The 15,761-nt window shown below is 38.7% G+C and overlaps 2 protein-coding genes across 2 annotated transcripts; one reads left to right on the plus strand and one right to left on the minus strand.

Annotated features, from left to right (window-relative positions):
* Nucleotides 1-1,037: 1,037 nt before the first annotated feature.
* fosl1a (FOS like 1, AP-1 transcription factor subunit a) lies at nucleotides 1,038-3,965 on the minus strand. Its single transcript, XM_083890890.1, has 4 exons — nucleotides 3,729-3,965; nucleotides 2,827-3,084; nucleotides 1,758-1,865; nucleotides 1,038-1,643 (listed from the first exon to the last, which is right to left on the minus strand). The coding sequence occupies exons 1-4, from the start codon at nucleotides 3,828-3,830 to the stop codon at nucleotides 1,107-1,109; spliced, it is 1,005 nt and encodes a 334-aa protein (XP_083747016.1). The 5' UTR covers nucleotides 3,831-3,965; the 3' UTR covers nucleotides 1,038-1,106.
* A 3,638-nt stretch (nucleotides 3,966-7,603) lies between these two features.
* Nucleotides 7,604-13,933, plus strand: yif1a (Yip1 interacting factor homolog A). Its single transcript, XM_083890891.1, has 9 exons — nucleotides 7,604-7,653; nucleotides 8,010-8,061; nucleotides 9,478-9,722; nucleotides 10,339-10,443; nucleotides 11,436-11,514; nucleotides 11,602-11,659; nucleotides 11,742-11,897; nucleotides 12,104-12,197; nucleotides 13,169-13,933. The coding sequence occupies exons 2-9, from the start codon at nucleotides 8,031-8,033 to the stop codon at nucleotides 13,325-13,327; spliced, it is 927 nt and encodes a 308-aa protein (XP_083747017.1). The 5' UTR covers nucleotides 7,604-7,653; nucleotides 8,010-8,030; the 3' UTR covers nucleotides 13,328-13,933.
* Nucleotides 13,934-15,761: the final 1,828 nt, after the last annotated feature.

Raw genomic sequence — 15,761 nt, forward strand, 5'->3', positions numbered from 1 at the left:
AAAATGTCATAAATTAATGAAATAAGACCATAATAATTGCCCCATTATCCCCCATAAGAAAAGAAGCATATCCTGACTTTATAGAAGATTGAACGAGTTAATATTTGGTAATGTTTGCTTGATTACATGCATGACACAATCACATTTATCAGAATAACTCAGTTAATCTACTACGGCTGTTTAAGAATTTTTTTTGTACACTTCAAATGAACTGATCTGATAAATCTGTTGCTTTGATGTCAAATTTCAGCCTCTGATTCGTCCCCTGTTGTTGTTCCATCCATCTTCTACTGCTTTATAACTGGACATCGGCTGAAAGGTGGGGTACACCCTGGACAGGTCACCAGTCCTGTTGTTTAAAAAAACAATGTCACATTTTCCACACATCTTTGAACATTTGCTCTTTATTTCTTGTGAAGTAGTAGCTTAGACAAAACAGAAAAGTAAGGCACTGCCCACCCAAACAGTTCATATACCAAAAAAATATATTACACTTCTAAAAATAAATACATGCTTATGTAAATCTATGTTAACTCCTATGGCCCAGCCTTAGTGGTCAATAATTTGCATAGACTAAATTAGGACTCTTCAAAGATTCATACAAAAATATGGACCAATTATTTGTACTCCATTCCCTGCCTGGAGAGGGGAGTTATAAAGTGTTACATAACACGACGTAACAAGTCATTAAAAGCAACATTATACAAATATATGTATTATATGAGTTATTTCTGATATGTTATTAGATTGCGTTACCAGTTATTTGTATAATAATCCTTCAGACAATATATTCTGGGTGCCGTTCTTTTCATAATATGAAACATACTCCTTCCGACTCATAGCTTTTAAAATTAGAAATATATATAAAGTCTCTATATATTATATATAATAAATCTAATAAAAAAGTGTAACATTCATATCCTGATAATGCCACTAATTTGTTTCTCTAAGTACAGAATTAACTTTCTAAGGAGATGAAATGAAGCAGATGTTATATGAAATGATTGAAATCTTCTTCATTTCTATCAGGTTTCACACACACACACACACAAACACACAGCGTCGAAATGAACATTAGTGTTTTCCCAGGATCACCGGGTCGTCAGTCACAGAGTGAGGATGGTCGGCGAGTGCAGGGAGTGATCCGACTGGTCACCGCTGCTGCTGCTGCGGCGATGAGCGATCCCGCAGGGCTGCGGAGCTTGAGACTGATGCGGAACGGCATGGGACGTGGTCGGGGCGTTGGTATCTAAAGAGGCGGACGGATACGTGAAAACCATACCGGCAGTGAACGGCGTTAGTGATGGAGTAGAGGTGAGAACCGGGGTGTGGAGTGACTCGGACTCAGTGACAACAGCCAGGGCAGATGTCGTCGCAGACTTGGTGGAGATGGTTATCTTTGGTTTGGGTTTCTCCATCTTAAATGGAAGTTGAGGTCTAGGTCGCATGGGTTCCTCCGGCTCTATTTTGATGCATCCCAAAGAGGAAACCGATGGACTTGGGTCAGAATCTGAATCAGATTCCTCTATTTTGCAGATGGGGCGATGAGCTTCCAGCACCAGCTCCAGCTTGTCTTTCTCCTTTTGTAATTCAGCTATTTCCTTCTGGAGACGGGACTTGTCATCTTCCAGCTGGTCAGTCTCCTACACCGGAGGAAAGCAGAGATAGAAATATGTCAATTATCTCATACCTGACTTAAAACAGTACCTTGAATTTAGTATTAATGTTACAACAAGTTTTTGAACATGTCCACTCACACTTTGGAGAGTGTCTGTGAGCTCCCGTCGACGATTGCGACATTTTGCTGCTGCCAATTTGTTCCGCTCCCTTCTTACTCTGCGTCTATCCATCTCTTCCTGTGAAAGCTTGGATGAGAGAGAGGGAGAAGAAAAACATTTGAATATCCAACATATAGTTTAATTTGATACAATGAAATTACATAAATCCAATTATTCTCTTGAACACAGTCGTGTCTCAAATGTACAGTAAGAGACAAAAAGAGTCCGCCATTGGCAACGTGACACAGAAGAAATACTACCACCATGTGTCTGCTGTGAGTCACCGCAGTCACGGCCAGATTTTGAAATGTCTGAGCTTTTGTGCCTTTGTACCACCCTAACTCTGACTTCATCCAGCACCCTGCTGAATAATTACACTTCATCCCATATTTCCCGCCCTTTTGAGACGATGAGTCACGCTCACACTCCAACAGTGACTCAGGTGTGAGTCACAGAAAATGACTTGCCCCCTGTGAGTCACATGACAGTCCACTTCCTGTACCATGAAATTACATCTCCAAGAACATGAGTGAGTGGGATATGTGCCAATATGTAAGGAAATTGTGTTAGTGAATTTATGGTGACAAAAATGATTAAAACTGTTCCTTATTGTGTTGAACTGAGTCAAACGGTTTTAAAGAGCATGTTATCTTGCTTTGACAATAAACATTGCTCTGCTAACAGAAAGCAGATCATTACAAACACTGCGTCACAGAAGATAATTTTACTGAGTAAACACCAACTTATTGTAAACACAGAAGACAGAACACACACATAGTGAAATTACTGCTTGTCTTCTTTTATAAATAAAAAAGATGAAATGTTGAATAAGTTTCATAATCCTCCTATTTATAAAATGGATTAATCTGATATGTAAATCTACAGAAAGTTCAACACGGGTGTCATAGATATTACACAAATGGAGTTCCCCCCTAGGAAAAAGCCTTTTCACCCAATGACAATTATCATTAAATCCATAATCCCCAGGTTCTGTATAAATATGTTTTAGTATTAGTGTAAGACTGTTATTCAAGTACTGTTTCCTTACATGTTCATCAGTCCTGCGTCTTGTCAAACCTGAAGTGTTTGCGGCCGCCCTTATGACGCCCGGTCTGAAGAGATGGGAGTGTGAAGGTGGTGGACCCAGGCTCCGTGCCCCAGCGAGGGTTGGGTAAGGTGGTGCTGGTGATCTTGAAGGACCGGGTGGATGCATGAGGGAGGGTTGGACCAGCCACTGCAGGTCCTGGTTGGTTGTGATGGCATTGAGGCTTGGCACGAACTGACTGCTGCCAGCCATGGCATACTTCTATAAAACAATATATACTTCATTAATTATTATTGTGAAAAATGATCAAGTCAAACACCAAAAAAGCCAGCTTTGGTTCTGGGTCTACAGTGTATGATTTTGTCCCATAACTGTCCTAAAGTTTGCCTCGGCTCAAAATTAGTGTTGGTGTGGCTCTGATGACACTATTGACAGACATAGTTGAGAAAGTCTAACCCAAGACAGGTGGTGTGTAAAAGATCTTAAATTGGATTATACTAAGCCTGACACACAAAAGGTTGTGTGGCTCATTGCAAAGGATGATTTCCAGATTTCATCAGAGCTCCTCATCATCCTCCCTCCCTTTTGATTGCAGGTGGTTCAGGGATGGTGAAACAGCAGAGAGTGAAACATCATAAATCTGAGATATGGAGTTCTTTTCAGTGGTACTGATATATGACAGTAGGCCATAATACAATAAAGTATAATAATAGTGTTACAACTGTGGTCCAAACATACACAGGTGTTATAAAGTACCTGAGTATTCAGTCATATTTCATTCGTCAGTATTCAATTGGTTTCTATAACGTGTCATTTAACTTTTTTTTTTTTAAGTTTTTATTAATATTCCCCTGTAGTGACCTGACTCCCAGCTGTCAGATGTGGTTGAATTAAAGTTCACCTACCTGTTCTTGTGTGGTGGTGGTGCTGCTGCTGGTGTTTGACTCGGACACACTGCCCGTGTACGTCGGGTTGCCTCGTTCTTGACTCCCAAAGTTTCGGTACATCCTTCCTTGTCAAGTACTTCAATGTCAAATGAGGAGAAAATTAGTCCCAGCTGAGGATAAATGCTGTTCAAACTACACGCAGTTACTTTCGTGTTGAGTTTTGTACGTCAATTCAAACTCCGGGTAAACCCACCACCTTATTGCGGTAAGTCGGTAGAGTCCAAACGAGCACGTCGTCAAAGGGGGATAAGGAAGACGAAATCGCCAAGCCCTTTTTTCAAATCGCGCTAAAACGCCAGAAAAACACTTTCGGATTATTCCGTCATCGTTAGTCACTCGTTTACAAGCCAGGGTCTGGTGCTGGTTCTGAAGTTGTAAACTCTTAAAGCGGGGCTATACTTTCACCACGCCCCTCCGAAATTACGGGAAATAGTGTTGTCTGGAATCTCTCACGAACCCTAACCACGTGCCGTGACGTCGTTGACCATATATGGTGAGAGTTTCCTCCTGAGAGTCATTCGAACACACAGGGATTCCTCCTCTCACACACACACGCAGCTTCACCTCACGTTTGATTCGAGTGTTTTCTGGTTTCTTTTAAAATGGGAAAATATTGCCCTAATGTTCCACTCACGTGGAAATGACACCACTTATACACACTTGACTGTTTTAAATATAACATGTAGATTTATATAAACAAATATAATTGTATTAAATGTGTTTTTTCATCTAAAGACAGTGGATTCACACTATATTTTTTAATACAGGGTTAGTGTGACTTCAAATTGACATATACTGATTTTGGAGTGTTAATAACAAATATATTGATTTAAAAATGTATTTTAACTTCTTAAAGTTGAGTCAAGTTGTAATTTTACTTTTCATTTTACATTAGTATAAAATGTATCGTCCAATAATAACCTAATCTTATTTACATGAGCATGTAAACATTTATATTTTGTGCAATGACAAAAATCACACTCATAGTCAGTGTTGTTATGTAACAAAGTACAAATACTTAAGTAAATTCACACATCTGTACTTTATATTTCGTCTTACTATCTTTGTTACTCGTAACTACCAAATAGAATCAGGAGAAGAGGAAGAGTTGATAATGGTCTGTATTTATATAGAGCTTTTCTAGTCTTTATGAGCTGATTTACACGACAATTTTGCCATTCCCACATCTTTCATACCCATTCACACACTGCAACATGGGGTTAAGTGTCTTGCTCAAGGACATATATAGACTAGCAGAGGCAGGAATTGAACCCACAGCCTTCCAGTTGAAAGTTTAATCACACCACACTACTTTTGATACTTAAATACAGTAAATGTCATATACTTTCAGAGACTTTTACTTACCAGACCAGTCACCATCTCTTAGTGCTCACCCCTCAACCCAAAGCAATCCAGAGCCGGCCCTGTAATGAATCAATTCCAAGGTTCCATTTACTATATTACGAAATAGATCATAGAGTGTAGGTTGTAAGTTGGGTGCATGTTCTTAATTGTGTTGGGTTTTTTTTGTTTCTTTTTGTTGGCAGCCACTCTCACTTACAAACCACATCACATCATTTGCACACATGCCTGTGGAGATGAGTCAGGCAACTTCCACAAAGCTGCTCGTTTTATTTCAATGACTGCTTTTTCACTTGCAGGCATAGTTAGTATAGCTCCTACTGAAGATTAAAAAAAAAAAAAAAATTTGCTGTAGGTTTGGTAAGTCTGTCAACAGCTGCTGACCTTGCAGTCCCTGAGGACAGAGTTCCCGGCAGAGGACGGTTTCTGTTAGCTGCTGACTGTTGCACCGGTGTCTCGTGTTACTCTGAATACAACTCCTGGGAATAAGGATTGTCAATAAGCCTTAAAACGTTAATTGAAAAGAAAGTAAACTAAAAAAAACAACCTCTTTTTGGAAGTCATAAACACTGTTAACGGATGATATAATCTATATTAAGATGTTACTCTCAGTTTCCTTGTAAACAATGGATGAGTGTATAGATAGTGAACAAAAACACAAGCTGTCAGGAGTCATTTAGCAGAGTCTACACCTGATGCTCACTCACCCATTCACCTACACAGTCTCCGATTTCAGATTTGAACAATATCACACCCTGTGATAATGAAGACAGACATACACAAAAAAACAACATACCAGGTTTGGTGTCACAGGAGGGGGAATATGGGATAAAGGTGAGTGTGAGATGACTAAAGTGTCCGGAATGTGATGATGACACACTTGCTATGTCTCTAATAGTGACATGTCACAACATGTTAACCACCATTTTTTTTTACCCACTCCTGATTACACCTCAATTCATGTGTCTGTTGCTGCTTCCCCCCTTCAGTTTGATCAGGAAATATCTGCTCCACACATATAGAGATTTTGCCATTTGACCTTGGGTTAAATTCCATTGCAATTTACTCATCCTAAAAAATCTCCGCTCACCCACCCACACCCACATACTCATCCCACACACATGTGCGTCTAACTGCAACCTCATGCCACACAGGCACTTGAATTTATTTATTTTAGTGGGTGTAGCAGTTTGTACCTTTTTTTTTTACTTCACACTTCAGTTCAATGGGTAGATTGTATAACTGTTACTGAACTGGGGAGGTTTGAACATTTAGACTGTTCTGATTGTCTCAGTCACGGTTTGTTGATGTAATGACATTCTGTCCTTTCTACAGGGGTTAAGATAAATGAACAGTTTCTTCAAGTAAATCAAATGTGAATGACACTGAATAGCATGTGTGTAATGTAAATACACTGGGGTTTTTTGAGGGAATTATGCAATCCTGTTTAGTAAAATGTGTTGTCTCCTTGTCATCTGAAGCATTGACCCTTCACAGCAAACAGTACAAAGCCTTGAAATGACTGACATACCATATACAGTAGAAGTCCTGACTGTTGTCAAGTAGCTGAGGTTAGAGCAGACACAGCTAATCTATAGGCAATTTACAAGGTTCTTATTTCATTAACTTATCATGTAATTCTTTATTTTTTATTTGGGTATGGGTCACAGCTCTGAGTAGAAACTGTAGTTTCTTAAAATATAGTCAGTAAAAAGGACAAAAAACAACATTGAAGTGTTATTATTATAATAATAACATTGTTACAGGGGTCCTTAATAGCCTGGCTTACTCCACATCATTTTCACTGAATAAAAAGTGATTGATTAATGAGATGCTGAAGCCAGGATGTTTATATTAACAATACATGTGACAAGTATTGTCTTTAGATATTCACTGATATATGGTTTTTTGGCCAACCACAGCTTTTCAGTGTGCCTTATTAATGAATGAGTAATATACTTACACATTACTATAATAACATTGATCAGCTGTATCGTTTTACCCAGGTGACTAACTGTCCATGAAACTACTATTGGAAACATATCAAAGCAGCATCAAATGAAGAGTTCAGCCAGCTGAAAGAAGAAAGAATACAGTCATTTCTGGGTCAACAAAAGCAACTGTATGATTCTTTACTGTAGTTAGTTATTCCTGTCTAAACGTTTTTCTATGGTAGTCTAAATGTTGAATGTGGGTTTATCTGTTATTTGTTGTACGTTAGAGGAGTTGGAGATGATTATTTGTTTTATACTGTCTTGAATTGAACTGACTTGACTGTGTGAAAACAATTATCCCATTGGGGACAATAAAGAAACTAACTACCTGTAGGTGGTGATAAGCACGTTTAGATAGTTGTCAAAATTCCCTTTCTTAGAATAATGGTGCACATTATTTACCCTTTTTTCCTTTTTTTCCCTTCCTGCCACGCAGTCACTGTGAACTGAACCAGCCCCAGTGAATGGGTGGGATCTGTTTAACATTTCGATAGCCACGTAGCTAGCTACCAGCGTTAGCCTCGCAGGTAAGAGCTTGGTATTTTTGTTTCTTTTCCTCCATTGTCGTACTATTATACAAACAACAGGCTGTGTTGTGATATTAATGATAACAACAATTAACGTGTGTCATCATTAATTACGTTGTCGGCGTAGCACTGCGCCGACAATATGTATTTAGCTTGACTGCTTAGGTAGCATTAGCTCCATTAAAATAACGTTTCTACGAAGGTTAGCTTAGCAGCTACAAGTGTTAGCACACCAGTGTTGTGAGTTTGTCTCTTTTGTGTTAGCTGTGACGTGACATTTAGATAGTTCACCTAAATGTACAGAGGGACTGGTGTGAGTAAACGTTGCTAACGTGTCACTCCGACTTTATTTATAGCTAACGTCAGCGGACGTTACAATGGATTTGCCACATCAGGGATACCGAGCATGTAAGTGTGAATATGAATAACAGTTTCATCAGCTGTTTTCAACTTTTTTCCCCTTCTGTTTTTAAACAACCTACAGTGGCTCCTTTCTACTTTTCATCATAAGCAAGATGCACACAGCTTCTCATACTCAACTAGAAAGTGCTCCACACCTACAACCCCCTGAATTATATTTCGCAATATAAAATAGGTTCTTCCCTACGTCACACCTTTATAAAGTAATATTATTGGCTGTATGGCTCGAGTTTCTATCACAATCCCTAGTGCAGCATCTGTGAGTGGACACAAAACAATGGTGTAGGTGTTGCCAGAATCTAAAGGTGATGAAATAAAAACTAATCGATTCTTTTGATGCACTGAACAATGACTAAAACTTCCCTAAAAGTTGTGGCACTCCTGTGATCACTTGTTCGTGCATTGTTTGCAAAGTTGCTAGCCTTAAATTTCCCCTTGAGGGCAAATTAAGTATTTAGAATTGAATTTAATCAAAGGAGATCAGGAAGGGATCAAAATCTGGCCTTGAGAACACACTGTTTCTTTGTGAAAGACGATCTGTTTAAACACATAGGGCACATTGCATTGTTTTTTAAAAGGTTGAATTAAGGTAGAGACCTGCAAACCTCTGCCAAGGCGGCACACTTACCCACACTGTCAGTATACATATATCTCCCAAGTTTCTTCTTTTATTTTTTAAATCTGGATCTGCATTTAGATCACTACTAAACTCTTAATAATTTCATCTATGGGCCATAGTCTACGTTGCCAGAAAATATCATCCAAATCTGCTGCTCACAAACAAACGCAGCCACAAATGTATCCTCCTTGATGGAGATAACTAGTGCTGTGTTGTGCACTCAAATATGCAAATTTATGTAGCACAGATAACTACAACAGATGGACGATAAAGCACAGTAGTGTTAGTGCTTCAATAAATCATATCTTTATTCACTGATGTACGGTACTGTGCAAAATGTTATGGCACTAAAGTAAAATAGAGTGAATGGCTCCGTCGGGATCAGACAATCTGCTGCAGGACTCCTTTTTCTTGGTTCTCAAGATACTGTATCTTTTCACAACTCAGGCTATCACTGTGGGAGTGCTGTGATGTTTCAGTGAATTTAAGACCAAACAAACCTGATGTTTTTACATGATGGAAAATCATGGACTATGGCATGTGGACAGTATTGCACATGGGATGGATGGGATAATAAGCACAATACAACAGTGGTACAAGACCTACATATTGAAATATTCATTACAAATTATATTATTTGTCTCACAAGCTTGAGTAGATCATCTGCCTCCATCTCACTCTATCCCATGTTGTTTTCAGTGTTCCACATATTGTACTTGCTATTTTGGCTAGTAAAGTGGTAATTCTATGATATAACATCCATCCATCATGCCCTATTTCCACAGCTAAACAGAGAGGCCGTGCAGTTCCCTCCGCAGCAGATTCTGTCCTTTTCGATGATACCAGCTCTGCAGCACCAGCAATGAACAATCAAGGATACTACACTCCTGGGTACAATATGGGAGGACCCTCAAATGACATGCAGGGAAACCCTGGAGTGGACAACCTGTTTACCGACCCAATGGCAAACGCTGCGATGATGTACGGCTCGACCTTGGCCAACCAAGGAAAGGATATGGTAAACAAAGAGGTAAGGAAAAGGGGGATGATCAAAAAGCCCCTTAGCTGTGCAATGCTGTATGTGTTCAAGTGGAGTATGGGCATATTAACCATTAATATATATTTAGGCTTAGATTTGGTAATTAGCACCAATTTCTATTAATTAATTGCTTACAGTGTAAAACATATAGGTTTTAAATGGCTTTTTCAAGGTTGTGAAGCTTGTCTTTTTGTGTGATAAGGTGATTCTTGCATCCACAACTTACATTGACATGGTCTCCTCAGAAGCAGCACAATACTCTCATTTAATATCATGTCTCATGCATTCAGAGCCCTTTTCCCTATTTGAGATAAACAGTATAATGGGTATCATTTTTTGAGGTCACGCAGGTTTACAGGTTTTCAATTACGCCATCTCTCTTTTATAATGACATTTATGTATCCTGTGGCTGGCAGATATGTTTTTGTTCTACTGGTTTGATCGCTTTAATGCGTAGGTGGTTCTGAATACATAGACAGGGTGGGAAGCCAAAGTGATGCACAGTCCCGAGGGCAAGGACAGCCTTGTTTAAATTGCATTTATTAACTTTGGCACACTGTCGCTCCTTGTTTGTTTAGTTCATGTTTGCGCTGCTTCTTTTTTTCAGATCGGCAGATTCATGTCTGTGAACAAGCTGAAGTACTTCTTCGCTGTTGATACCCGATATGTACTGAAGAAACTCATGATCCTCATGTTCCCATATACACATCAGGTAATAAGAATGACTGTTCATGATGTCAGACCTTGTCCCACATCACTGCATGGAACAACATATAACATTTAGTAGTTTTTGTGTTTTTTTCTGCAATCATATTTTAACCACTTACCACATTCAAACGGGACAATCAACCACTTAATCACTATTCCAGCTTCATTTGTGGAACTCATCATGCTGAAATGACCACTGAAGTTGTAAAAGCACAATTAGCTCAGCCAATTCCCACACACTTTAACTTATTCAGATTGTTAACTTAGTCTGTGTTCCAAACATCCTGTGCCCTGATAATGTACAAATGACACAGAGCAAAGGCTCCTGATAACAAAAAGAATAACACAAACAGTGAAACACTGGCATTAGGGAGCTTTTGATAGTATTCAATATGTGGCTGCCATAATCCATAATTGATCTGTTGATTAAAAAAAAAAAAAAAAGAACATTTAATCCATCAGCTGTTTGGTCCATAAAATGCCAATAAATGATGAAACAGTATTTCCCAAACCTCAAAAACACAGTGTCCTGAATTGCCTTGTTTGTCCACAAACCAAAGTTTACTTTCATGGAGGAGAAAAGAATCCAGAACTTAATCACATTTAAGAAGTTGAAATCAGATAACTTGTTTGTATTTATTTATTTGTTCAAAATATGTGATCAAAATAGTACTTGCATAAAAACCCCACACATGCATTTTGCTTGATTTGTGATTTCCTGGATAATCCACCTCATATTTTTATGGTTTAACTGGTATGATATCTATGCAGGACAATAACGTGGCATCATATTTACCTCTAACCATTGTAGGAAATGTGTTCAGGACTGTTCAAGAACAGCACTAGCATTTGACAACACGAACCTGCACCTATAGTTAGAAAACAGCATTGTCCCAAACTTGTGTGTGATCCATAAAATAGCACTGAGCATTATTTGCATGTAACTGTTAGACTCCTACAGGATGAGTCATACTGTGTTTGTGTGTTCTTGGTTAGGACTGGGAAGTCCGTTACCACCGGGACACTCCACTAACTCCAAGGCAAGATGTAAATGCCCCTGATCTTTACATACCAAGTGAGTTTTTTTTCTATAAATACACAGTCTATTAGAAGTATTTTGAGATGTCTGTGTCATTTCTCAAATGTTATTTTTGTATTTTAGCAATGGCTTTCATTACCTACATTTTACTCGCTGGGATGGCCCTCGGCATCCAGAAAAGGTGAGTAATCCTCTTGTATTTCATTTTTTGACACGCGATAAATGCTCTGCGTAAAGTAAATGAAACACTCTCGTGTGTCAAGGTTCAGCCCGGAGGTTCTCGGTCTTTGTGCCAGCACTGCCCTCGTGTGGGTCATCATCGAGGTCTTGGTGTTGCTGCTGAGTTTGTACCTGATGACCGTGCACAGCGACCTCTCCACGTTCGATCTCATCGCCTACAGTGGATACAAATACGTTGGGTAAATAGACCCTGCATGCAAATATCTCTTAAGTGGATTAGTCATCCTTTATTGGCAAAGCAAATGAGGGTCAGACTCAAAACACATCATGTAATCGCACTCTAGACGACTTCATTACCATTCATTTCATTCATCACGTTGTATTTTTACATATAAGTACATTTTGAAAAGAGTGTGAATGTATCTGTTAATTTTTTGTCCTCCAGGATGATCTTCACAGTGTTGTGTGGCTTACTGTTTGGCAGTGATGGGTATTATGTGGCCCTCGCCTGGTCCTCTTGTGCCCTTATGTTCTTTATTGTAAGTATTTTATCATCCACAATATGTATGACTCAGAAAAAGGAGATTATCACAACATTTAATTGCATATATTATGACTTTGTGAGAATATTCTAATGTTATGCACCTTATTTCTACACAACCTGCTATAAAGTAATATTTAGTAGTGTTTTGTCTCAGCCCTGTTGTAAGTTGATATACCAGCAAAATACTCTTGGAGACATTATTGGAAGGTTGAACTCTTACCTTGTGTCACTTTAAGTGTACTGATGCATAGTCGGTGCTGATTTTACTGTGTGACAGCATCACATAAATCTACACCTGCTTAATTCTATAGTATCTTCAGATTATGATTACCTGTTACACAGACGTTTCTTAGTGGAAACTGAAATATGTGTTGCTTTTTAAATCACTCACTCCCCGGACCAAAGTCCATCGAGAAAACTTTTTAGAGCAATTTTAACTTAAGGCACAACTGAGTTGTTGATCCACTGCTGCCTCCCTGTTCCACATGACGCAGCAGTAGACTAGCACCTCATGTGTCCACACAGCTAAAAAAGTGCTGGTTTTCCTCTATGGACTTTGGTGCAGAAGAGTAAACAGTTTAGTCTGAATATAGGTGTATGTTTATATCTTGACAAGTTAAATTAATAAATGAGTAGTTCCTATTTTTAAGATGAAACTGCAACCTGTTGCTGGTTAGCCGAGCACAAAAACTAGTGGGACCTGCTTGTATTAAGTCTGCTCTATAAGCCGATGATGTCAGGTATGGCAGAACCAGTTTTAGTTTGTTTCCACCTGCTTTCAGTCTTAATGCTCAGATCAGCACAACTCATGAGAATGATATCATATCTAATTGTGTCATCTAACTCCTGACAAGATGTTGAGTAAGCATAGCTCCCAAAGTCTTGCACTTCTCCTTTTATAAACTAAAGCATTATAACCTCTACAGTATCAATGTAGCATATTTTAAGATGGTCTTTTCTCTGCAGGTTCGATCTCTGAAGATGAAGATCCTTCCCTCTCTCTCCACGGACACAATGGGAACCGGATCAAGTGGCAAACCTCAGTTCCGCCTTTATATCACCGTGGCCACTGCAGTCTTTCAGCCAATCATTATATACTGGTTAACCTCTCACTTGGTCAGGTGACCTCGAGGCATTTAATAACCCAAAAGTCCATGTGTACTGGACCCAAAAAAAACGTGGTGGTTGAGTATTTGTACAATGACCTTTATACACTTTTGTCAGCGCCGTTCAGAACACATGGAGACAGAGTTGAGCTGCAGCGTGTGCGTGCAGCTCGTCAGATGTCAATAATGCAGTTGTTTTATTGATTTAACAAGAAAGTGAGAGGGAGAGAAATGCCTCTCTGGAAGACTCTTGTTGTTTTACGCCATGAGTGTACAGCAACTCTGACACCTGCTTATTTTTGGCCACTGACATTTGAACAGAAGGGATTTAATTTTGATCATAAATTGGTTTCAGTTTGTGTTTTATTTTATTTACAGTATACATTTACTGTCCATGCTTTCCTCTATTTACATGTCACTGCCAGACAGAACACACACCACACACATATGATTCAAGAAGTATTTTTTTGTTTTGTTATGGTAATGTTGCTGCATTACCTCCCCTCTCTTGCAAAGCCTTGTTTTTTATTTATCTGCATTTGACAAAGCATGGCAATGTTTGGAACTTTTTGTAGGGGGAAAAAAATAAATATATTTAGCGTTGTAGTTTTCAGCTTTAACAGTTTGAGACATGTTTTGTGTTGTTTTTTATGCGCATGATTTCCTTTCCATGCAAAGTTAATATACAGATGTTTTTAGTCTTAGAGACTTACTGTGCTGTGACTTTGATATTTTATTCAGAGTTGTGTTTTCAACATAATATTTCAGATGCAAATTTAATAATTTATACTTTAACCATTTTAAAAGTATTATATATTTGGAACAAATGTATTTCTTCTGCATACAATTGAGGTCTTACACTTGTAAAAAGTGCGAAAATAGCATTACAACGGTGTAAAAATATAGTTGCAGGTAAAATTCATGCTTTTAAAATTATTGCTACTTGCACATTGGCAAGAAATGGACAAAACCAAGATTAAAAGCCAGTTTCAGTGTCTTTATAAACAATTCTACATGGGAATCTTCATTAGATGATATAGCTGGGTTATAATTGAATATTATTTTCACAGGGATGCACAATATTGGAGTCTTTGCCGATAACCGATACAAACATGTAATAATTTCCTTTTGCAGAGGTCATTGAGTCTCTTCTGTAGTGAAATTAACATAATATTTTTCATATGTCACAGCAGATAAAAAACAACATTGAAGTCGAGGAGGAGGCAGCTTTTTCAGCCTACTATTTTAGTCGTTTGGCAGATCTTGGCGTATGTGCCGATGCACGATAACGGATTTTATCTGCTTATGCCGATATTGTGCCGATAATCCTACATCTTGATAATTTGGGAAGATGAATACACATAATATGATAGTAACTAACAAGTCAATAATAATTGCATTGCAATAAAAAAAAATCCTGGGAGAGGTTCAATATGAAGGATAGTATAAAAGCTTGCGTACAGTATGAGCATATTGTGTAAATGTATGCAAAGAATAACTATAAATGCAGGTCTTTTATTTAAAACAGAGTATATTGTTACACTCGTGCCTTTACTGGGGTTCTGTGTCTCAACTGACGCTGTGTTCATTTACCACCCGCCATTTTATGACTCCTCTCTTGTATTTGCTTCTTTACGACTTTCCTGACACTATATATATATAAACAGCATGTTGGATTCTCTCTTTTTTTGTTGCTCTGCTGGTCGGTGGGAGACTGTGCACGTGTAGCGGGAGCGTGCACGGGACCGCGCAGAAGAAACGCAGAGCGTCCTTTTCGTTTCCATGGCAACCGCGGACGGCAACACAGAGCAGCACCGAGGCGAGAAGTGTCCGACTCAAGACCCGAGTCAGTTTTTTAACAGCGCTCTTTTAATTTTTAAACTTTTTCCAACGAGCAGATTGTGGACTTAACGGGAATCTGAAGTGTGAGAGACACCGTGTGGATAATTTGGTGAGTACATAAATGATAGGTTTGTTTTTGTAGTAGCTGCAGCTGCTGCAGATACCTGTGTGGAGAAAAGGCGGCTTTCTTTGACTGAATGAAACTTTATATTCTTCCGCCATTTGCCTGCAGTGTAAAGCCATGTGGTGTCACATGCAAATGTTCTGAGCGGATTGAGTTTAGTTTAGCGTGATAAAGTCGATCAGTTTGTACATGAGTACAATCATTTTTACCGTCTGCAAATCTACAAGCTACAGTGAGCTGCATGTGTGCACCTGTACACCTCAGTACACACACACACACACACACACACACACACACACAGAGTGGACTTTGAACGTCCTCTCTGCTAACATTTAACTGAATTAATTTGCTTGAATCACTTCTTTGCTGAACAAAATATATGATTGAAATCCTCTCAGTTAGAGCCATTATGTTTTTATATGTAGTTTTTTAAAAGGTGGTTTATTGCATCAGTATCTGGCCCGGCATGATGATTTAACAAATTCAA

Source organism: Microchirus variegatus (assembly GCF_963457635.1).
Source record: "Microchirus variegatus genome assembly, chromosome: 6".
Classification (NCBI taxonomy): Eukaryota; Metazoa; Chordata; class Actinopteri; order Pleuronectiformes; family Soleidae; genus Microchirus; species Microchirus variegatus.